We start from the raw sequence: 21,530 nt of genomic DNA on the forward strand, positions 1-21,530 counted from the left end.
TATATATAGTTGAAATATACATGAATTTTCAAATGAAATATATTCCTTTTTTCTATTGTCATATAACGAATAAGTAACAAACAAACAAGCATTTAACTAATTGAAACGAAAGTAAATTAGAAATAGACTCTAGATGCGTAAGTAGTTCTACAAAAAATAAAAAATAAAAAAAAAACTGATTAAGGTTGTTCATGCATCGAACATAGGTTAATTGTAAAAATGAAATTTTAAGCGAGGATATGACATTTTCGAACGTTTGAAAGTATTTTATTTTCTTTGAAAAAAGTCGTGTCGGTTAATTTATTCATAAAAATAAAGCTTTACAATTGCAAAATAAAAACTGAAATAAAAGTCAAATTTTAAAGTATGGTAACATGAATCTTTAGATGCAGCAATCTGCATATGGTAAGATTTGGATCGGTATTATATTGAAATTTAAATCTACCTTATATAGCGTAAGTAATACCAAGCTAATTGCATATTTAAATGCGTTTTGAAAATTTGTTTATATTTAATTCTAACTAAACATTGAAGTATCTTAAATCTTACATTGTTGATCATATTTCGATAGATAAATAAATTGAATATAATAAAATTCTAAAATAATTTCTTTGAGAAATGCATTGAAAAATATTAATTTCTTATTTGTTCTTATTTATTTTTATGTATTCTCATTTCTTTTTATTTACGTTTTTAAGGTTAAACATTATATTTTCTATTCTATTTTTTGTTTCTCGTCATATCGAAATATTTCAAAATTTAAGATATCCATCAGCAATTTTCTTTCTTCGTAGCTTAATTAGAAATAAAAATAAAACGTATTACTGTATATATATATATATATTATGTAAAAAAGATTATGAGAAGACTATCTCGATTGATTAAGACGTGAGATGGGTATAACCTAACAAACTTATACGCCAAAAAGATGCATGTAGGGACAATGTTATACCTATTGCGTTTGTAGTTCGTATTTCATCCGTATCTATCGCTGAAGTCGCATATATTACCAGCAATAGATAATGAATAACCTTAAATGGCTTCTTTCTCTTATAAAATTGTTGTCACCTAACCTATGAGCTCGTTCATTATATACATATATTATTTTGTTAAGTAGTAAATTAATTTTTATTAAGAAGAAAAATTATTAATATATATATATATATTTACAAATATGGGAAAAACGTCAAAGGACAAACGTGATATATATTACAGACGAGCGAAGGAAGAAGGTTGGAGAGCACGTAGTGCATTTAAATTATTACAAATCGATAATGAATGTCATATATTTGATGGTAATGTATCTTGATATGAATCGTAAATTTGTACGATTATCCCTTTTTTTCCATTTTATAAACTGACGTTTCTTATATTTGATCAACAGGTGTAAACAAAGCTGTTGATTTATGTGCGGCACCTGGTAGCTGGAGTCAAGTTCTTTCACGAAAATTAAAGTATGTAGATATATCATTGAAATAATACAAATATATTATTTAAATTTTATATGATATAAAATTATTTTTTTATCCTTAAGTGAAAATTATAAGAAGGCATTGGAAGCAGGTGAAGCGACACCTCCCAAAATTGTTGCTGTTGATTTACAAGCGATGGCACCATTGGAAGGTGTAATTCAAATTCAAGGAGATATTACAAATACTGCCACGGCAAAGCATATAATTGCTCATTTTGATAACACGCAAGCAGATTTAGTTGTATGCGATGGAGCACCTGATGGCATGTTCTTATATTTATTCATTTTGTTCTTTATTTTTGTTATTTTTTTTTTATCATTAACTTTGTAGATTTATATTAATAATAATTAATTGTGAATATATCTTATACTTTAGTCACAGGATTACATGATATGGACATATATATTCAATCTCAACTTTTGCTAGCAGCTTTAAATATAACTACTCATATATTACGACCGGGAGGAACATTCGTAGCAAAGATTTTTCGAGCTAAGGATGTCTCATTGTTATATGCGCAATTGAAAATATTTTTTCCTTATGTCTATTGCGCCAAGCCAAGTAGTTCTCGAAATTCTAGCATTGAGGCTTTCGTAGTATGCAAAGATTATTCTCCACCTGAAGGATATGAACCACATATGTTGAATCCTCTTCTAACTCACGAACCTTGTAATTTTGAAAAATTGACAGGAGTTAACAGGCTCGTTGTACCATTTGTCGTTTGCGGAGATTTAAATCAACCTGACTCCGATACGTGTTATCCATTGAATGTAGGAATATATAATGATTTATATTAAAAAAAAAAAAAAAAAAAAAAGAAAAAAGATATGAATAAATATATCTTTATATATAATTTCAAGTATAATACATCTATATATATGTATGTATTATACTTGAAATATTTTCAGATATAATATTATACTTGATATATTTTCAGTTCGAAGGAAAAGAATACAAATATCATGAGCCAGTGCAAAGCCCAATCGCACCACCTTACGAAGAGGCACTCTCCTTACTTGAGGATAGAAGTACTGATTTTCGAAAAGCAGACGTTAGTGTTATTATTGATAATGATCGTCCAATATCCTTATCTGAATTTAAAGAACAAACAAGGCGGAAACAAAAGTGTATAAATGAAAAAGTGATGGAGGAGGAAAAGACAGATGAAAATCAGGAAGACGTGTTGAATATACTTTCCTTGGATACATTACTTCATTTAAATATATCTAATGAAAATAATGATTTTGAGAAGTAATAAATTAATTTAATAAATTAATTTAAACGAAGAAAAATATTGTACAAAAACAAAAAAATTTCTAATAATAAATGTTCCTACTTATTCTATCGTATAAGTCTCTATCTGCATGAAAATATTATATTATTGCGTATATACCTTAATTACTTGAATTTATCAAACGTAAAATCTATACTAACAGGCAAAAAAAAAGATTAGTAAACATTGACTAAAATATTTTCGACCTTCGATATACCTTGTCGTATTAACAAGTATACAAATTTCATATACAAATGGAATTTTATTGCTTTTTGTGCCTTTAAATGAAACTAATCAGTGATAAGAAAATTTCGAATATGACGAAATAAGTTTTATAGAATAATCGAACAATTTATATTTAAATCGGATTTCAAATATTTTTCTATCGATCTAGAGTTACAATCGCAGTTATAGAAAGGAAAGAAAGATGTAAAAAGAAAAGGACGTAATTATCCTGATATCGTTGAATACTATCTTTCAGGAATTTACGCTGTCGTTACGTTATGCGTTACGCTATTTGACCGTCCTTCGGGAATCTTATCAAAATGCTTGCAAACGAAGAAATTTGTAAACATTTACTCGGCGAAACATTTACAAATTCTTCGTCTTCATGTCTTCCTCTTGGGTAATTATCTAAATTATTATTAATAATAAATCTAGAAAAATATTACATATTAATATTCGCGCTTGTAAATATTACAGACGAATAGAACTTGCAACATTTGTGAGAAATTATTTTGTTGCGCTGAGTGTTGTAAGAGACATCAAAGAAACAAGCATCCGGATCAAGAGTTTTATTGTCCGTTATGTTACGGTAAAAAATTGCCATTGCATCCAAAATTAGATGAGAAATTACTCTATCATGTAGCCGTCAATCATCTTCCTTTGTATTGTTATTTATGTGGTGATTTTTTCGAACAAAACAAGGATATCGAATTATTCGGTAACGTTTAATATTTCTTTTTGACTGGTGCCACGTGAAATCACGATCCATAATGATATTATATACAAAATATGTAAAGAAGGGTTTTCGAATTTATATTTAAAAAATACAATTCCATTTGTATTTTTATTAATATAAATCGAAAATGAAAAAATGATTTCACATGGTATGAGATTTTTCTTTTCTTTCATTTTTTATTTAATTACAAATTAAATTAACGAAGAATAATTATTATCTTTGAACTATAATATTCATGGGACTTTCCGAAGATCCATGCAAATTTTGGTTGGCACAACGACGTCCTCAAGTATCGATCTCCGAAAGAAGATCTCTCGTGGCCACGCCAATATCGTCAAATTTAGGAACAAAGAAGAAGGAACATTCGACGATCGACGGCGATTACAATGGTAATTTTGTTGGCCCATTAACGTCCCCGCCAGAACTTTATAGAACAACGAGTACGCCGATGCACGTTGCCGTAACGGGGAAACAGTCGAGCCTCGAATACAAGACTCCGCACGTGCCAAATTTTTTATTAAAGACACCAAACATAAGTTCAGCGACCTCGATAGTAAAAAGTTACACGTACGGATCAGAATCGAAAAGTAGCGATTTCGAGGGTAAGTCTAGCAGTTATTTGACTTGTTATACGAATCAGGATAAAACGCCATTTCGATCTTTACCAAGCGATTTTGGCGTGGAAGAACAGCTCTCAACAAAGAACAACCCAGGATTGATGTTATCGGTTATGCAAGAACAAGAAAGAACCGAATACATAACTGCTACCAAAACTAAATTATCGAACTATGAAATCGAAGGGTCGGCCGATGATATGGAATTAACCGGGGTCCATGGTGGTATATTACCGGAGATGAAAAACGTTGAAGTTAGAATACACGAGGAAAGAAGATCTAGTTCGTTCAAAAAGGTCAGATTTTCTGATCAATACGATAAAGATATTGAATCGGGTAGAGGTAGTATCGGTAGTTCGAATATGACGGAAAACGATGAATATTATGAAGCTCGAGAGTCGTTATCACGATCGACAGTTACAATGGAGGATGTACCAATGAAAACGGATAATGGTAAATTGACTAATATTGATGCGAATGCGTTTGAAAAGAATCGGAATGAGTCGAAGGTAGATTCGAGATCTAACACGGAGAAGATTAGTGACAATGAAAATAATATTGAAAAGGAGAATCGATTTTATAGAACTCAGACCACTCATAGTAACATTGGTGTTACCCAAAAAACTGGTTGTTCTCGTGTCGTGATGATGGTGATAGTAGAGAACAATTCGACTTCTGGAACATCCAATATCGGACCTCTGATCGAATCTGGCTTAAAGCAATTGTCATCGATGTCAGATCTTGCCGAGTGTAAAATAACAGATACGGCTAAAAGAGAGTTGATCAAATCGTCGATGGAAAATAATGTAAATACTGCAAATTATAAATTCTGTTCGGATTCGACTCGGCAGAGTAATAACGTGGAAAGTTCCTTGAATAGAAACAATTCTGCTGGTCTTTTATCCTCTATGACGCATGCGGTTAAACAAGCGCTCAGAAGTTTTCCCGGTATGTTATTAATTTTTTCCAAATCCCTTGAATATGCGACTCATTGGTTTAATATTATTTTTTCCTCTTTCTTTTCTTTTTTTTCTTTCCTTTCTTTTTAAACAAAATCTTATTAATTTTGGCAAGATGGATCGCCTAAAAAAGATTACACGTAAACTATAAAATATATATACGTATATATATATATATATATATATATATATATATATATATGCATGTATATAATATAATAAACGTATATGTATATGTATATGTATATAAACATATGCGTTTTGATAATATATCTTATCGTAGGTGGGAATTTTTTAACGTCTACTTCGAGCGAACGAATGTTTAAAAGAGACGAAATACCTTCGTCGTCCGCAGTCAATAATTATTTGTCAAATATTGCATCTTACGTGTCGAATAATTCGCGTAAACGATCAAGAGATTTCAAGGATGAATCTCCTACCTCAACGACGGCAACTGATTCTGCCGTTTTACATGCCGATGATAGAAGTCCAATGGCGAAAAGACATCGATACGGTTGGTATAAAATCAGAGGACGAGAACCAATTGCAAGGATGAAAAACAAGTTGACATCGCCTAGAGGAATATCCTCGGAAACACAAATTTTTAGTCAAGGTTCTTTGTCCGTTGGAAATACGATTATACCGATCCCATCACGAGCACATCAATCTGTGCAATCCGATGTTATAACTAACGATTAAAGTTCTTTCTAACGTTTCGAGTAATATTTAATAAGAGCAAAAAAAGACAAAAGCAAAATATATATATATATACATTATTAGGTTATGTACGATATTTTTTTTTTTATTTGTCGATCCATCGTTGGATAAATTACATTTATTTTTGATTAATAATTACATTCCGTTTTCGTTTCTTTTCTTTTCTTTTCTTTTCTTTTCTTTTTTTTATTTCATTTTCTTTTTCGTCTTGCTTCGTCGTAATATGTAATGACATAAATACGGACGAGTTTTTCGATAAGCTATCTTGCGTTTTGAAATTTATTTACAATATATTTTCATAATTCGCGCCAGAAGATGTAATTGGTTATGTTGTATCTGCGCAATGAAAAGGCGCAGAACGAAAAAGCGTCCAATCGTCACGCTTAGAATTGTAAGGTTATGTTTCGTTATGTTCAATATTGAAAACGTTCGTAAATGTAACATATTATTCTTAAAAATTATCGATCGTTGCTCGAATAATATTTCTTGGAAGTAATTTTATACGGAACAAGGTATAAATTACATTTTTTTCTATCGTTATTATTATTTCTGGAGAATGAGTTTAAATTTGTATTAACTTTATAGATTCGAAAAATAATTTAAGGATGTCTTCTTGGAAGAAAGCAGCCAAAGCAACGCAAAAAACTCATAAAGAACGACATCAACCAGAGGCTCGTAAGCACTTAGGTCTTCTTGAAAAAAAGAAAGATTATGTTGCAAGAGCAAAGGATTATCATAGGAAAGAACGAACTTTGAAGTTATTGCAAAAACGTGCTCTCAATAGAAATCCGGATGAATTTTACTTTCACATGATCAATTCAAAAATAGAGAAAGGTGTGCACAGAGAAAAAGATAAGGAAGACGAACATACTCCCGATCAGATTAAGTTAATGGAGACGCAAGATATAAAATATGTTGCTTATAAAAGAAATATAGAAGCGAAAAAGGTAGAAAAGTTGCAGAGTCAGTTACATCTAATAGATGCTGCAAATGAAGTAAAAAATACGCATATATTCTTTGTCGAAGATGAGAAAGAGGAAAGAAACTTTGATATTGCTAAGAAATTAAATACGCATCCTGCGTTATTGTCGAGGCGTACAAATAGACCTAATTTGTCTAAATTAAGAGATATAAAGTTCCCTCGAGTTGATGAAAATACTCTTGCTACCATTGAACAACAAAAACACATGGCTTATAAGGAATTGTATAAGAGAATAGAAAGAGAAAGAGAGTTAACTGTCGTTCAACAAAAATTAGAAATTCAGAGAGCTCTAGCAAAGGAGAAAGAAATTAAACCAAAACAGGTGAAACCTGCAACGAGAGATTCTGCTCCTATATATAAATGGAAGTTTGAAAGAAAGCGTTGATATATTTTTATACATATTATAAGGTAAATTTGTTTCATCACAATATTATTTTTGAGGAACTAAAATGTCAGCTATTAGATTATTTTACTTTTTTACTCATCATTCATTATATAATGTTTCTTATTTCCGTTACATCCTTTACATTAATAAATTATTTAAATTGTTAAAAGTTATTACCACTAGTTTTTTTTTTTTTTTTTTTTTGAATATGTATAATACAAAAATTCCTATATTCTTTGATGATAATCCTGATATTTAATCTAGTGGCATTATTTTTGTCATTGACATTTACCCTGAAGACATTCCTGGCATTCCCATCATTTGTCCTGGAGGCATCCCTGGCATTCCCATCATCTGTCCTGGAGGCATTCCTGGCATCCCTGGCATTTGTCCTGAAGGCATTCCTGGCATTTGTCCTGGAGGCATTCCTGGCATTCCCATCATCTGTCCTGGGGGCATTCCTGAAGGCATTCCTGGCATTTGTCCTGGAGGCATTCCTGGCATTCCCATCATCTGTCCTGGGGGCATTCCTGACATTCCAGGCATTTGTCCTGGAGGCATCCCTGGCATTTGTCCTGCAGGCATTCCTGGCATTTGTCCTGCAGGCATTCCTGGCATTTGTCCTGCAGGCATTCCTGGCATTTGTCCTGCAGGCATCCCTGGCATTCCTGGCATTTGTCCTGGAGGCATCCCTGCCATTCCTGGCATTTGTCCTGCAGGCATCCCTGGCATTCCTGGCATTTGTCCTGCAGGCATCCCTGGCATTCCTGGCATTTGCCCTGCAGGCATCCCTGGCATTCCTGGCATTTGTCCTGCAGGCATCCCTGGCATTCCTGGCATTTGCCCTGGAGGCATCCCTGGCATTCCTGGCATTTGTCCTGCAGGCATCCCTGGCATTCCTGGCATTTGTCCTGCAGGCATCCCTGGCATTCCTGGCATTTGTCCTGCAGGCATCCCTGGCATTCCTGGCATTTGTCCTGCAGGCATCCCTGGCATTCCTGGCATTTGTCCTGCAGGCATTCCTGGCATTCCTGGCATTCCTGGCGTTCCTGGCATTTGTCCTGGAGGCATGCCTGCCATTCCTGGCGATTGTGTTACTGTCATCGTAGTAGGAGTAGTTGTATTGGACATCTTTGGCAATTCCGTTGATATACTGATGCAATTGTAATTCAGTTGCCATAATTTATGTTTAGTAGCTATTTCGGTCCGAAGACAAACAGTGATTGATCTAAAAGAAACATAAATAATACTTGGATATTAGTAATAATCATTGGATATAATTATCGAGAAGAATATTTTTTACCTGGGAAATTGATTCAATTCTAAAATATTTGCACAAACACTTGAAAAGAAACTGCCAGGTACTTGATTGCATATTCTAAAGGATTTATACTCTATCGATAAAACAATATATAAATAGAATTAATATATTTTACATATTGTTAAAAAAAAGGGGTACTTTATAAAAGTCTTACCTGTAATAATTTGATTAGCTAAGATTACTGCATTCAGCGTGATATTTACTTTCAGTCTGTTCGTTTCATAAGTAAAATTGACACAAACTAAAAAAACAAGTGATCATTCAAAAAATTTCGCATGCATAGAGTAGAGTATATTAGAAGAATTGTTTTATTATATATTTATCAGTAATTTTTTTATTTTCAACCTACGTTGTTTCGTCATCTTGGTATAAATGATGATAACATTTTCGCAGCAAGAACAGGTGTAAGATGTAGGACAAGTGCATGATCTTCCATTTAACGAATTGGTTTTGAAAATCAAAAATGCTTTCGACGCGGGAAATCCTATGGTGTATTTGTTAATATAAATATATACTAGAGCTGCGTTCTTTATGCATGTATGTATAAAAAAAAAAAAAAAAAAAGAAAAAAAATTAAAAGGAAGAAAGGAACAATTTGAATCAACTAACTTTGCTTCTTATTTATATTAAATTCTGAAAAAATGCACAGTAGTAAGAGGAACGTTTTGCACAGACGTAAATTCATTTCTTCGCACTATTAGCTAATACAAATAATACACAAATAAAAATAATACACAGTTCAGTTAATAATATCGATGTTTTCACACTTTGAACTATCTAAGTATAATAAAATGAACGACGCTTTCTGGTCCGATGTCTATGCGATACCTTTTCTACCGGAAATAATAATCACTATGATGACCGATATAAAAGTTCATTGAATTTTAACGGAAATCAGCGTTATTTGTCACAATTGTTTGACTCGACACTTTATATCGCGATTGTTCAATTGAAAATCATGTTTCTTTGCTTTGTAAAATAATTTTTGGTACTACAATCAAAAAAAAAAAGAAAAAGAGAGAAAAATGGACTATCATTATAAAAGACTATCATATGCTTTCGATCAAACTCGAATCTATTTACAATAGAGAATTGGTCAAAGGTAATTATTAATTAAGATACATATGACAAAATAAAAAAAAAAAAAATATATATATATATATATAAATAGAATAAATGTTTCTTTTAAAATCTTATATTAATCGTCGACGTATGTAAATAATAACAATTATGTTAAAAATCTAATATGTCGTCATCATCGTCGTCATCATCGTCATCATCATCGTCGTCATCGTAATCATCATTATAATCGGTGTCGTCATCGTCTGGAAAAATTTCGACTTGGCCTAATCCACCCCCATCTTCCGGTTTTATATGAGCTAAACCATTTGAACCAAATCGGATGCAATCTAATCCAACCTGCATACGTGAATATTATCATCGTTCATTATCATTTATATACTTAAATCTCCAACTGTACACATATATATATAGCTATCGATGAGTATATATATATATTTAAATAGGATCATAAAAAATGCTTTACTTTGAACAACGTTGTATCTCTAAACTTTCCTTCCATGTTGATACAGAGATGTATATTTCTACCTTGAAAGAATATATTATAAAATCTCACACAGGCCCTAATGTACGGTATCCTTGGTACGGGCACGCAAATTGGTCTAGGATTTTTCCCTGAAACGAGTGGAAAATGAAAATCTTCAAAAAAAAAAAAAAAAAAAAAAAAAAAGAAAGAATTGAAACGACCAAAAAAAAAAAGGAAGCAATATCCATTCAGAAAATCGATTAAGTAATTGAAAGAAGACAGATTTACCGGAAATTGTTCTGGTGTATAGAACCCTGTCGTTCATCAGAACGTTAGCAGTAAAACTGAACTCATCCGGATCATAAGTCACGTTAACGCATGCCTTTTGTTTCCAAGTGGAAAATAATATTCTCGAGCAACAACCACAAACACCTAGTGCACATTGACAAGGTCCTTGTCTGGTTGCTGTTATATCAGTCGACGTCGTACTCGTGGTATTTATCACAGCTTGTCTCAACAATGTCTCAAGATCTCTCATCGTTTCTTGATCTTTTAGAATGATCTTCGTATCATCCTGATGATTTATTACGTTCACTTTAGACTCCGATAATGAATATATAAGAAATAACAATAATGTTTGAACGATCGATAATCCTTGGATCTTCATTTTCTTTTTTTTTTCCATTCAAAATCAAATTTACATCTACATTCTTCCTATTGATAATACTCGATGAACGATCGAAAGACGACTGGTCAGTTAACGGAGGACGGTACCATGATATGACCCCGTTTTAAGGAGAAATTTAGGTTTACCTCAAGTTGTTCACCCGTATAATCGCATTTCGTTAGTTCCTCTTATAGAATACATAAGTTTATTCGCATGTTTGTATGCGTTACGTTATTATAACGTGACTAATACACACACACACACACACACATATATATATATGTATAATGGACACGATGATTCGATTGGGAAATGTTTAATGTGAAATGATCAAGTGTCAATTAAAATAATAATATTCGAATAAATAAATAATATAAATTATATATTATATTTGATATAATAAATACAAAAGAAATTATATATATATATATATATATATATATATACACATAGGCACACACACGCACAGATCACAAGCAGATGAATATCCATGTATCTAATATAAAAATTTTATTAAAAGAATTTAAATGATAAATTAATATTTTAACTGTCCGATCGCAGCTTCTTCTTCAGGACTATAAGTCGTACCAAGAATATTGTTAGTTACTACATCGATATCCGATTGTTCGAAATTGACTTCGTCGTAAACTTCATCTTTCTCGTTTTGATTCGACGTCGATGAAAGAATAAGATCATCTTCCGGTTTCGATAATGATACACCATTCATACCGATTTTCATGCAATTGAAATGTAGAATTAAAATCGGTGCATTTACTATTCGTGTTTCGAGATCTAAACATGCATGAAGATTTATGCCAGTTGTATGAACGTCAAAGAATCGTGCACAGAACGTTATTACTGGTATATAGACGAACGGAATGCAAACTGGTGGGGGATTCTTCGCTGTGAAAAAAAAAAGAAAAAAAAAAAAAACAACAATAAAATAAAGATCTTTATTGTGATCGATTATTATCTTTTTAACTCGATCAGTTAATACTCACCGGATAAGGAACTAGAAAATATCTCTTTTTCATTCATACTAAAGGACATGTTGATAGAAAATTCTTGTGGATCGTAAGTGAACTTGGTGCATGCACGTCGATTAAAATTTATTTTGGTTATATTGACACCCGTACAACAACCGCAGGTCATGTTATTACAGAAACATGGAATTCCTCGAAAAATAAGCTTTGGCAATTGGTTGGGAGTTCTTTCGACGTCCTCCGGTTTACCATTTAATTCTAATCCTGTCGTTGGATCGTAGTATGACGACATGTACTCTGTCATATCTAAAAAAAAATTAGACACTTATTTATATTTCTTTTCGTTCTCTCTCTCTCTCTCTCTTTTTTATATATTATTCCAGGCGTCAAAAATATCAAATAATTTGATAATTTTTAATCGTAATTGTTTCCTTTTTATCATTTATTGAGTATATTTAAGCGATGATTTTGCGATTACATATATTCACCTATTTTTGTTATTTTCGTGGCGTAACCGATCATTGGAATAAGAATCAGCAAGAGAAATGATTTATAAGCCATTTTTTTTTATTTGTTTTGTTTTCCGATTCACTAGCGCGATTATGATGTTTCGCGTTTCGATCCGAATTTAAGACTGATATTGGTTATACCTTGGACCAGACCAGGAAGACATTTAATTCATTATATATTCATAAACTTTCGATAGAAAGTAGAAGAATCAGACGTACTCAAAACTCAGTTTACCGTTGCGTTAATCTACACTTGATACTTTCATCTCGTTCCGTTCCAGTGCTCCATTTGTTTGATGCATATATACGTATGCATGTATATGTATGTCTTACATCAGTGCAGTCGATTATAAAGCTTTCTGATGAAATGATGATTACGGATTTTCGCATGGAAATTAATAAAAATTAATAATTATTGCAAAATATTTGATCGAATGAATTATTTTTTCTTCTTCTTTTTTTATTTTATTATTATTATTGTTATTATTATTATTATTATTATTATTATTTTATTTTTTTTTTTTTCTTTAATAAATTTGAAAACAAGACAAATTTTTTCAATCGAAGAGATAACGATCTGTTAAAGTATATCTAGGAATTTTAATTAAACGCTATATATAATAAAATTGAAATCCTTTTGAACGTGTAAGTCTTTATTACTTAATATCTAAGTACAGTGTCAATAAGTTAATTAAATAATATTCGTGTGTGTGTGTGTGTGTGTGTGTGTGTGTATAATAAATACGATTTGTTTTAAATAATATGAAATTATGCGAAGAATCGCATTATGGCAAAGGTCGTTTGACGATTTTTCAATTTATTTCAATTACGTCGATTAATATGTATCATCTCGGATAATTTCTTATTAAGGTAAATTAGAAGATGAATTAAAGAAAAGAAAAATAATTGAAAAATTCGATAATCTTTTTCCGTATTTACGTTATATGGTTGAATAAATCAATCATTCATCGAGTATCCTATAACAACGAGAATCTCTACGAGAAATATGAAAGTGAAAATTTTGCAAGTTCAATTACGAATAAATCTTCAATAACTTATAAAATTTAGTCAAATATGTTAAATGAAATGAAGAACGAACGTTGAAACTCGACTCGCAAAATTCATCCCAAAATTCTCGTATTGTCAAATTCGATAATTAAATTCGATTGGATTTTAAAGGTCAATCGAAAATAAATATCTATAACCTCATGATTCTACTCTGACGGGCATCTTGTTTTTTCCTTGAGAGAAAATCAGTTATTCCAATGGAATAATCATCCTCTTCGCCGGGACGACTCGATTGTCCTTTATTATTCGTTATGACTTTATTTTTCTTTTTTTTTGGCTTGTCATTTTCAACGAGGGCACTTAATACAGCATCCTCGTCATCGTCGTCATCTAAATCATCGAGATCATCGGCCTTCTCATCGTCCTCCTCGTCAAGATCAACGTTTTCATTTAAATCATCGTCTTCGTTGTCATCGACGTCGTCATCGTCGTCGTCGTCGTCGTCGTCGTCGTCGTCGTCGTCGTCGTCGCTTAAATCATCAAGATCGTCGTCGTCGTCGTCATCATCGTCATCCAAAATTTCATCGCTCACATCATCATCGTCGATCGGTTTCTTCAGAGGTTTCTTCTTATTCTTCTTCTTAATGTCATCGTTAATCGCATTTATGCTTGACGAAGTGATGCTAGGCTTTTTATTATCGCTCGTACCAACTTTTTTGATTTTATGATTAACCACTGGCTTTTGAAGTTTCACAAGTTTATTCGTCGGACTGGTCGTTTCTCCATTTTGATTGGTTTCAATGATCGTTTCATCGGTCGTAAGATCTGTCAATAAATCGGATTCCGTAAGTGCATCGTTATTTTCGTTATTAATTTGTTCCTCGATAACGTTTAACTCCTGACTATAATCATTCTGATGATTATCGTTTTGAGAGTCTAAAGTTTGGAAGATCGATACGTCAGAGGGTTCTTGTACCGATGAAACTGTTGTCGTAGGCCTTGTTAAAATGGGTATTGTGAATTGTAAGAGGGGCGGCGCGGTTGTTACTTTTGGTTTTTTCGTAGATGTCTCATCATCGCCGGTTATGATGTCCAATAATGCACCAAATCCAAGGACATCGTCGTCGTCATCTTCCTCGTCTTCCTCTTCGTCGGCCAACCCAACGTTCGTTCCAATGTTGTCCGATACAGCGTTTAAGCTCGGTCTAACCGCATCATCGTCATCGTCATCGTCATCATCGTCGTCGTCCGAACCTAAACCGAAAAGATCGTCGTCGTCTTCCTCTTCGGAAGTTTGTTCGGATTCAACGATCGGGAATGGTTCTGCCGGACGTAATTTCAGACCATCGGGACCGAATCTATAAGAGAAAAAAATATATCGATCTCCGAAAAGCCAATTATTATAATACAAAGAAAATCGTTATAGTTTATATATGTATATTCAAATATTACCTAAAACAGCTGACACGTAAGCTGGCCTCCAATTCGGTTGACGATTGGAGTTCCAATCCAAGACAAGCTTTGAAATGATCGTTTGTGTCTCTTTTAATCGAATATATCCTTCCGCAAAACTTGCTAAATCCACCCGGTAATGGCACACAAACGGGTTTTGGATTTTTACCTTGAAAGTAAATTAAAAAAAAAAAAAAAAGAAAAAAAAAAGAAAAAAATAAAATAAAATAAAAAAATAAGAGAAAAGGAAGTAATAGAAAAGTAAAAAAATTAATTCGATATAAAAACAATGGTATTAATCATCCACGTCGTACCACCCATAAAATCGATCCCACAAAAACTCTTTTCAAATTCTAAATCTCATCGCGAAAGTTCAAATGCAAACTTTCACCTTAGAAATATGAATATAAATATAAATATTTATGTATGTATGTATAACGATGACACGAATTCCACTCCCACGCGTTAAGCATATTTCTCTTCAAATAATTTTTTGTGTATGTCCTTTTTTTTTTTCTTTTCTTTTCTTTTTTTTTTCTTTTCTTTTAGCCATGAGTATGCATCTGCGAGTATGCGTACTCGATATTTCCGATGGCTGTCGCTGTGTTCACGGTCATTTGGTGAAAGTCACCATCGCCGAATGACACCTTAATATCTACGGGAATAGTCGAAACCTCATATCCGTGTAATTAACACACTTCCTAACCGCATATAATGGTTATGGGCAGACGGAGTAACACGGTATAAGTATGATAGAAGTTATCCTTTCTTTTCTTTATTTTGCTTTTTTTTTCTTTTCTTTTTTTTTTTTTTTCACTTGTCACGGAACGATGCACGAACTATGGAGTCAACTCGTTACACGATAGACAGAACGTAAAAATTGCCGATGCGTTCGAGACGATGGTTTTCCTTGTGGAAAATAAATGGAAAGAGGCAGTACGTGTTACGGTTACTATATTACTCTCTGTCTCTCTCTCTCTCTCTCTCTCTCTTTCTATATATATATATATATGTATACTATATAATATATATTATATACTTTTACCGTTAACGATCGTAGATGTAAGAATGTTGTCGCCAAAGCTCAATTGTACCGCCAAATTGTCATCTTTAAGATATTGCAAAGAGGCACATCCTTAAGAATAATGATAGAAAATAGATTAATAAAATAAAATTTCATTGATTTCGTTAAAGAGATTGAACAAAATTTTGCAATATTTTTCGGCTTATTATTAATTACCTGGTCCTTTTAATTCTACCAATGGAATGTGAAAGTTACGACAACAATTGCAAATTACGTCGCTGCACGTGCAATATTTGTTAACGTTCTCGGCGGTTTCGGTTATTATCGGTAACTCGATGGATTGTTTGGGGACATTGCTGGCTCGTATACTTCGATTCACTGCTACGAGGCCTGAATCTGTTAAACAATAGCAAGACAATTAATATCTGCACTGATTTTTCTTTTTTCTCTTTTGTATTGTTTTTTTTTTTCTTTATTTTATTTTATTAATTTAATATTCATTTACGTCACGATCTTCTTACCGATTACTCTTCCATATGCAGCGAACGCTACCAATAAAAGTATCAACAACAATTCCACCACAGTTGACAGACGCATCCTTACGATTAATCTGCAATTATATGAATTCGTTTAATACGATTAAATTTTAATGACATTACCAAGATGGAGTGAATTATTAATTATTTATATGCTTTGTGTCACGCATTAACTATTCTCTCTCTCTCTCTCTCTCTCTCTCTCTCTCTCTCTCTCTCTCTTCCTTGACTTTATGAAGCGCGATTAATTATGATTCAAAAGTTTATCCATTTTTTTTTTTTTAAAGCGACAATTACGATTTGTAATTTAAGAATTATGAAAGCGAAAAGAACAAGGTGATCGTTGATCAATATAAAAAGAAACATCTGTCGGCCCGTATAATTATGATTAATTGATAATTGATCTTACAAATTGGACAACGCGAAATTCGACAAACAGGAATTCACAACTGTGACAATAATAATTTCTAAAAAAAGAAAAAGGAAAAATTAAATAATGCCAATGAAATTTATTATTTTCCGTTTTGAGTTCGATTTAATTTAAATACCAAGAATATTGATAATCGAATATATCAGAGCTAATAAATTTAAATCAATCAATTTATTAATTTTAATTATTGTTAAGTATTCGATACGATCGACGTCAAAGTCTTTAAAATGTATTTTTTCAAAATAATCGAACAAAATATTTGAACATGTAAATTATATATAAAATGAAAGTTTATACTTTTTTTAGTGCTCAGCTAAGTATAATGAATACTTCAGAAAAAGATAAAAATAATACGAAATAAGAAAAAGAGAAAAAAAAATGAAATGAAATGAAATGAAATAAAGAGGAACGATTCTCTGTCGAGTTCATTCGACTTTCGTCGATATATATACACACACACACATACACACACATACACACATATATATATATATATATATATATATACACATACACAGGCCGAGAGTCTGGTTCGCGACCGCTTGACCTAAATCTCGGTCACGGTCAAAGCCAACAATCTTTCGTGAGATGCTACGTGCGAGTATAAGAGAAGAGAAAAGAAGAGAATAAAGAGAAGGACGATGAATAAACACGATGGAGAAGAAGTTAGCTCATCTTTTATATAGCGGATATAACTACTGCGTCGTACGAGTGCACGGTAATGGGTGCATCATTATGAACAACTTTATATGGTCGACTTATTCTCCTACCGATTTAAAATTTTAATATTCCCGTCGAGTGATTCGTTCGTGTCCTCCGAAGAAAACCGTTTTGATCGATCATAACCGATCTTGAAACAGTTTTAACGACCGATAACTACGAACTATCTTTAAAACGGAAGTAAAACTAGATTCAGCTTCGTTAATCCTAAGACATTCATTTAATTATCTTTAATACCTGTTAGAAAAAGAACAAAAGAAAAAAAAAAGAAGAAGAACAAGAAAAAAAAAGAAAAAAGAAAATAAGAATGAAAGACATTGACCGGATCGGATTGATCGGATCGGATTGATCGGATTCAACGATGAACATTTTTAACATCTTATCTTCGTACAATGATAAATGACATATAAATCGTATTTAAATAAAAATATAATAAAGAGATATAATTTTCTTTTGTACTCACCTGTAACGCAAGATCAATTGTGTTAGTAAAAAATAGAAGTTGACTCGAGTACTATTAACAAAGATGGAATCCTCTTTCTCTCTTTCTCTGTCTATCTATCTCTCTCTCTCTCTCTCTCTCTTTCTCTCTTTCTCTCTTTCTCTCTCTCTCTCTCTCTCTCGTTAAAAAAGAGCTTCTATCTTCGTCACACCCTTTCGACTCCTTTTCCCTGACTCCTTAGTCTTACGGAGGCCAATGTCCAACTGAAGATGCCACCCAACTCCCCCCAAGGTTTCTTTAAAAGTCGGTCACAGGCCACCACCACAGCACCTGCCACTGCCGATGCTAGGATTATTAAAGCATTCTAATGCGTTCTAGGGTAAATAAAGATCCTACCGTGTATGATCCCCACTACTTCTTACTATTACGATCGTTCCACCAGCTCGATCGACTCTTTCAATGTCAACGACCAAAAGGATATAGCATGAGGAAATCGTACTCTCTCTCTCTCTCTCTCTCTCTCTCTCTCTCTCTCTCTCTCTCTCTATCTATATCTATCTATCTCTCTTTTTGTTCGTGTTGCCTTCGAAAGAGTCACGGTCAAGAACGCGTGTTTGGATGTCTCGACTATGGTCGCTCGTTTCTCAATGAAGGATTTCTTACTTTCAAACTTTAATTAAATGATTCACATGTATCTCAAAAAAAAAATATTCTCCCTCCTCCGCTCCCCCACCCCCTCCCACTGCCCCTCTTCGTGAAAGTGGGAAGTTATTTTTAGACGGGATTTATTTTTCTTTTATTTATCTTCGTCTTTTAATATCTTTCTTTTTTTTTTTCTTTTTGTCTTTTTTACGTTTCTCTACTCTTTTTTCATTTCTTCTTTTTTTTTTCTTTTTCGTCCAACTCGTTTACAGTCTCATTCTTGGATTCGTTTAAATTATGAAAACAATGTTGCGCGGACGTTTGTTTTCTCTCTCTTTTTCTTTTTTTTTTCTCTCTTTTCTTTTTTTTTTTTTTGTCCTTTTTCCTCCAGTTATAAATTACAAGATAATTGAAAAGAAAATTTATTTTATATTTCCATCAACGGTATAAATTCTAACGAGGTAGTCCCACTTTTCAATATCTCCTGTCGCAATAAGATTATATCGGTTGAAAAAAGACCAGGCAACGTGGACGATGGTAACAGGTGTTAACTTTTTTTTATTCGTCGAATGTGTCTAGCTTTTATCCTTGCAATTACGAGAACGAACTTCTTGTTAATCTTCTTCTTCCTCTTTTTGTTTTCTTTTGTTCTGTTTTTTTTTCTTTGCTTATTCGTCACGATAAAAGTGTATACACCTACTTACCTGAAAACGTTTTGAAATATATGCGAACGTAAAATCTATAAGAGCATATCGTAAGCAATTTTAAGTCGTTCACATTTGTAGATGCGTTTCTTTTTTTTTTTTTCCTTTTTTGTACAGATTAGACAAAAAGTTTTAAGATCGGCAAAATATCTCTAGTAGTTTTACGATTCGAGAAAAAGACAAAAGCGAAAAAAATTAACACGGAAAGTTTCGGGCGAGATGCGTATAGGTAAGGTTTGATTGTAGAAGAGAAATGGTGCAATTGACTTTTAATAATAATCACTAAGAGTAACTTTTGTTTCATCCTGTAGATCTTAATCCATAGTGAAAATTCATATTATGCGTTTTAGAAAAAAAATCTGTTTCAAATAGAAATGATCTTATGGACGGTTGACCGCAATGTGACTTGCAAACGATAAATAAATAGAACGCGGCTTTGTAAAAGATGATGGTGGCAAACACGTTGCACGTTTTGTATAAGAAGGAACGTGTTGCACATGTCAAATTGCAAATCGTAAAGTATGTCCGTATACTGAATAAATAATGACACTGAGAGAAAGAATAGATTACCGTAAACGTCGATCAAAATCATAATGTATTTTGATAGCTTAGTGTCGTCGACCTTCACGAAACTACTTTTTTCTTAAGTATTGTGCTTAAAACATCGAAACGTAATCGATCGATCTCTTATTTTTGAGGAATTAAATGAGCCACGTAAGATAAGTAAGAAAGGTAATCGCGGGATCGATGAGAGAGAAAGAGAGAGGGAGAGAGAGAGAGAGAGAGAGAGAGAGAGATATCAGTTAATGGGAAGAAGAACGGGACGCGAGTTTCGAGAAGGAATTCAACAAATGAATCCACAGAATCGTGTTTTGGGCCTTTCTCCGGTTAGTAGGTCGAAGAAAGTAGTTGTCGGTAGTGGTTCACCTTGGCTAATAATTTGTTCGGCCATGGCGTACAATTCTTGGACTGTTAACCATCAGAAGAGCGGAGAACAATTCGTTTGTCACGGTGATATTGTTTATTTTTAAAAAAGGAATCCTACGTTCCCCCATTAAGCTTCTTTAAGTTAAAACGAGATAAACCAATTTAGCCATTAATAAATGGGTCATTGAGAGATGAGTTTTGATGTAAGTTTATTTGAAAGGATAAAAGAAAGCAACGATAAAAGTAAAGAAGAAGAAAAAACAAGAAAAAAGGGAAAAAGAATAAAAATTAGCGAGAGAGAGAGAGAGGGAGAGAAAAGAAACGTAAGTTGCTGTTTTTTATCAAACTCAGACGGTAAGATAGTTCTTTTTTTGTTTTTTCTTTTCTTTTTTTTCGACAAAACATTTAAAAGATTACGAGGATCGAACGGAGTCGAACACATGGCGAAAGTAAAATAATTCCGTTATAATTTCCGTTCGAAATGGCGCCTCGATAATTCTCTCTCTCTCTCTCTCTTTCTCTCTGTTTCTTTCTTTTTCTTTCTCTATCTATCTTTTTATCTCTTTCTGATCGAAGTAAAAGTAAATACTTTTCGTTCGATATCCAAAGAGGAGACAAGAGCTCGACGAAGAGTCAGAGTTCTCCTCCCGCTGTTCGAAGAACGGAAGGAGGTCACCCGGTCACCCAGATGAGGTTCCTTGCCACGGCCAATGGCGGGCCACTTCTACATCCTCCAAGACATCTCAACCAATCCTGTTTGCCGATTTTTAGAGGGGACCCAACGATCGGTTGCCGATCGTTGTTGAACGGCATTGACTGCCCTTGCCTACAGATTTAAAGCTATTTCCTTGCTCAGGACAGGATCTCTTGAGGTCTACCATCTTTTATTTCTCTCTATCTCTCTCTCTCTCTCTCTCTCTCTTTTTTTCTCTTTCTCTTTCTTTCTCTCTTTCTCTCTCTTTCTCTCTCTTTCTCTACTCTTCAAAGAACGAAGCTTTATCCTTCGACGCTCGCTGACGAGTCAGTAGAGCCTCGCGTATCGCGCAAGCGTGCCGTCTCTTCATCGTCACCGTCACCGTCACCGTCATCGTCGTCGTCGTCGTCGTCGTCGTCGTCGTCGTCGTCGTCGTTGTCGTTGTCGTTGTTGTTGTCGTCGTTGTTGTCATCATCGTTGTCGTCATTGTCATTGTCATTGTCATTGTTATTGTTATTCGACCAAGTCCCCATTATCAATCGGATCTCCAGACATAATTTCA

At 33.2% G+C, this 21,530-nt stretch overlaps 8 protein-coding genes across 14 annotated transcripts in view; 4 read left to right on the forward strand and 4 right to left on the reverse strand.

Annotated features, from left to right (window-relative positions):
• The first annotated feature begins 987 nt into the window (after window positions 1-987).
• On the forward strand, window positions 988-3,334 carry LOC124949226 (putative tRNA (cytidine(32)/guanosine(34)-2'-O)-methyltransferase). Its single transcript, XM_047493974.1, has 6 exons — window positions 988-1,295; window positions 1,385-1,454; window positions 1,535-1,734; window positions 1,848-2,242; window positions 2,410-2,723; window positions 3,140-3,334. Exons 1-6 carry the CDS (start codon window positions 1,175-1,177, stop codon window positions 3,192-3,194), a joined length of 1,155 nt encoding a protein of 384 aa, XP_047349930.1. The 5' UTR covers window positions 988-1,174; the 3' UTR covers window positions 3,195-3,334.
• Window positions 3,211-6,496, forward strand: LOC124949221. Its single transcript, XM_047493965.1, has 4 exons — window positions 3,211-3,370; window positions 3,448-3,688; window positions 3,958-5,268; window positions 5,563-6,496. Exons 1-4 carry the CDS (start codon window positions 3,356-3,358, stop codon window positions 5,976-5,978), a joined length of 1,983 nt encoding a protein of 660 aa, XP_047349921.1. The 5' UTR covers window positions 3,211-3,355; the 3' UTR covers window positions 5,979-6,496.
• On the forward strand, window positions 6,373-10,478 carry LOC124949228 (probable U3 small nucleolar RNA-associated protein 11). 4 transcript variants are annotated; one of them, XR_007101001.1, is made up of 4 exons: window positions 6,373-6,508; window positions 6,582-7,386; window positions 8,557-8,724; window positions 9,078-10,478. XR_007101001.1 is itself a non-coding variant. In XM_047493977.1 (3 exons), the coding sequence occupies exon 2, from the start codon at window positions 6,602-6,604 to the stop codon at window positions 7,361-7,363; it is 762 nt and encodes a 253-aa protein (XP_047349933.1). In that variant the 5' UTR covers window positions 6,373-6,508; window positions 6,582-6,601; the 3' UTR covers window positions 7,364-7,386; window positions 8,557-10,478. The 4 variants fall into 4 exon arrangements, 3 of the variants coding, with proteins under 3 accessions (XP_047349933.1, XP_047349934.1, XP_047349935.1); XM_047493977.1 differs by having other exon boundaries at window positions 8,557-10,478; XM_047493978.1 differs by having other exon boundaries at window positions 8,560-10,478.
• On the reverse strand, window positions 6,718-9,369 carry LOC124949380 (calcium-binding protein P-like). Its single transcript, XM_047494373.1, is given in 4 exon segments — window positions 6,718-8,757; window positions 8,839-8,925; window positions 9,034-9,204; window positions 9,360-9,369. Coding segments are annotated over 4 exon segments (1,374 nt in total). The 3' UTR covers window positions 6,718-7,651.
• LOC124949229 lies at window positions 9,893-11,079 on the reverse strand. Its single transcript, XM_047493980.1, has 3 exons — window positions 10,519-11,079; window positions 10,231-10,379; window positions 9,893-10,103 (listed from the first exon to the last, which is right to left on the reverse strand). The coding sequence occupies exons 1-3, from the start codon at window positions 10,913-10,915 to the stop codon at window positions 9,918-9,920; spliced, it is 732 nt and encodes a 243-aa protein (XP_047349936.1). The 5' UTR covers window positions 10,916-11,079; the 3' UTR covers window positions 9,893-9,917.
• A 217-nt stretch (window positions 11,080-11,296) lies between these two features.
• On the reverse strand, window positions 11,297-12,881 carry LOC124949230. Its single transcript, XM_047493981.1, has 3 exons — window positions 12,369-12,881; window positions 11,899-12,186; window positions 11,297-11,800 (listed from the first exon to the last, which is right to left on the reverse strand). The coding sequence occupies exons 1-3, from the start codon at window positions 12,439-12,441 to the stop codon at window positions 11,433-11,435; spliced, it is 729 nt and encodes a 242-aa protein (XP_047349937.1). The 5' UTR covers window positions 12,442-12,881; the 3' UTR covers window positions 11,297-11,432.
• A 140-nt stretch (window positions 12,882-13,021) lies between these two features.
• LOC124949223 (putative surface protein SACOL0050) lies at window positions 13,022-18,678 on the reverse strand. Of its 3 annotated transcripts, XM_047493969.1 has the most exons (7): window positions 18,398-18,678; window positions 18,023-18,337; window positions 16,395-16,483; window positions 16,090-16,269; window positions 15,895-15,984; window positions 14,850-15,018; window positions 13,022-14,755 (listed from the first exon to the last, which is right to left on the reverse strand). In XM_047493969.1, the coding sequence occupies exons 3-7, from the start codon at window positions 16,468-16,470 to the stop codon at window positions 13,588-13,590; spliced, it is 1,683 nt and encodes a 560-aa protein (XP_047349925.1). In that variant the 5' UTR covers window positions 16,471-16,483; window positions 18,023-18,337; window positions 18,398-18,678; the 3' UTR covers window positions 13,022-13,587. The 3 variants fall into 3 exon arrangements, with proteins under 3 accessions (XP_047349925.1, XP_047349924.1, XP_047349926.1); XM_047493968.1 differs by having other exon boundaries at window positions 18,023-18,678; XM_047493970.1 differs by lacking the exons at window positions 18,023-18,337; window positions 18,398-18,678 and adding an exon at window positions 17,354-17,941.
• A 2,620-nt stretch (window positions 18,679-21,298) lies between these two features.
• The window catches only part of LOC124949227 (probable serine/threonine-protein kinase cdc7), a 2,939-nt gene continuing 2,707 nt past the window's right edge, over window positions 21,299-21,530 (forward strand). The window contains exon 1 of one of the 2 annotated variants that reach the window (XM_047493976.1): window positions 21,299-21,462. The gene's annotated coding sequence lies outside the window, so the exon portion shown is untranslated. The other variant, XM_047493975.1, reaches the window with a different exon arrangement.

Source organism: Vespa velutina, chromosome 5 (genome assembly GCF_912470025.1).
Source record: "Vespa velutina chromosome 5, iVesVel2.1, whole genome shotgun sequence".
Classification (NCBI taxonomy): Eukaryota; Metazoa; Arthropoda; class Insecta; order Hymenoptera; family Vespidae; genus Vespa; species Vespa velutina.

Bases quoted from the DNA above. Each gene is read 5' to 3' on its own strand.
- LOC124949226 (XM_047493974.1), top strand. From the start codon at position 1,175: ATGGGAAAAACGTCAAAGGACAAACGTGATATATATTACAGACGAGCG. The intron at 1,455-1,534 runs GTATGTAGATAT...TTTATCCTTAAG, and splicing joins GTTCTTTCACGAAAATTAAA to TGAAAATTATAAGAAGGCAT. The intron at 2,724-3,139 runs GTAATAAATTAA...CTATCGATCTAG, and splicing joins GAAAATAATGATTTTGAGAA to AGTTACAATCGCAGTTATAG.
- LOC124949221 (XM_047493965.1), top strand. The intron at 3,689-3,957 runs GTAACGTTTAAT...GACTTTCCGAAG, and splicing joins CAAGGATATCGAATTATTCG to ATCCATGCAAATTTTGGTTG. The intron at 5,269-5,562 runs GTATGTTATTAA...ATCTTATCGTAG, and splicing joins AGCGCTCAGAAGTTTTCCCG to GTGGGAATTTTTTAACGTCT.
- LOC124949228 (XM_047493977.1), top strand. From the start codon at position 6,602: ATGTCTTCTTGGAAGAAAGCAGCCAAAGCAACGCAAAAAACTCATAAA.
- LOC124949229 (XM_047493980.1), bottom strand. From the start codon at position 10,915: ATGGAAAAAAAAAAGAAAATGAAGATCCAAGGATTATCGATCGTTCAA. The intron at 10,380-10,518 runs GTAAATCTGTCT...CACTCGTTTCAG, and splicing joins ATACACCAGAACAATTTCCG to GGAAAAATCCTAGACCAATT. The intron at 10,104-10,230 runs GTAAAGCATTTT...TCACGTATGCAG, and splicing joins GAGATACAACGTTGTTCAAA to GTTGGATTAGATTGCATCCG.
- LOC124949230 (XM_047493981.1), bottom strand. From the start codon at position 12,441: ATGGCTTATAAATCATTTCTCTTGCTGATTCTTATTCCAATGATCGGT. The intron at 12,187-12,368 runs GTGAATATATGT...ATTTTTTTTTAG, and splicing joins CACGAAAATAACAAAAATAG to ATATGACAGAGTACATGTCG. The intron at 11,801-11,898 runs GTGAGTATTAAC...TTTTTTTCACAG, and splicing joins ATTTTCTAGTTCCTTATCCG to CGAAGAATCCCCCACCAGTT.
- LOC124949223 (XM_047493969.1), bottom strand. From the start codon at position 16,470: ATGCGTCTGTCAACTGTGGTGGAATTGTTGTTGATACTTTTATTGGTA. The intron at 15,985-16,089 runs GTAATTAATAAT...ATTATTCTTAAG, and splicing joins GGTAGAATTAAAAGGACCAG to GATGTGCCTCTTTGCAATAT. The intron at 14,756-14,849 runs GTAATATTTGAA...TTTCTCTTATAG, and splicing joins TTACGTGTCAGCTGTTTTAG to ATTCGGTCCCGATGGTCTGA.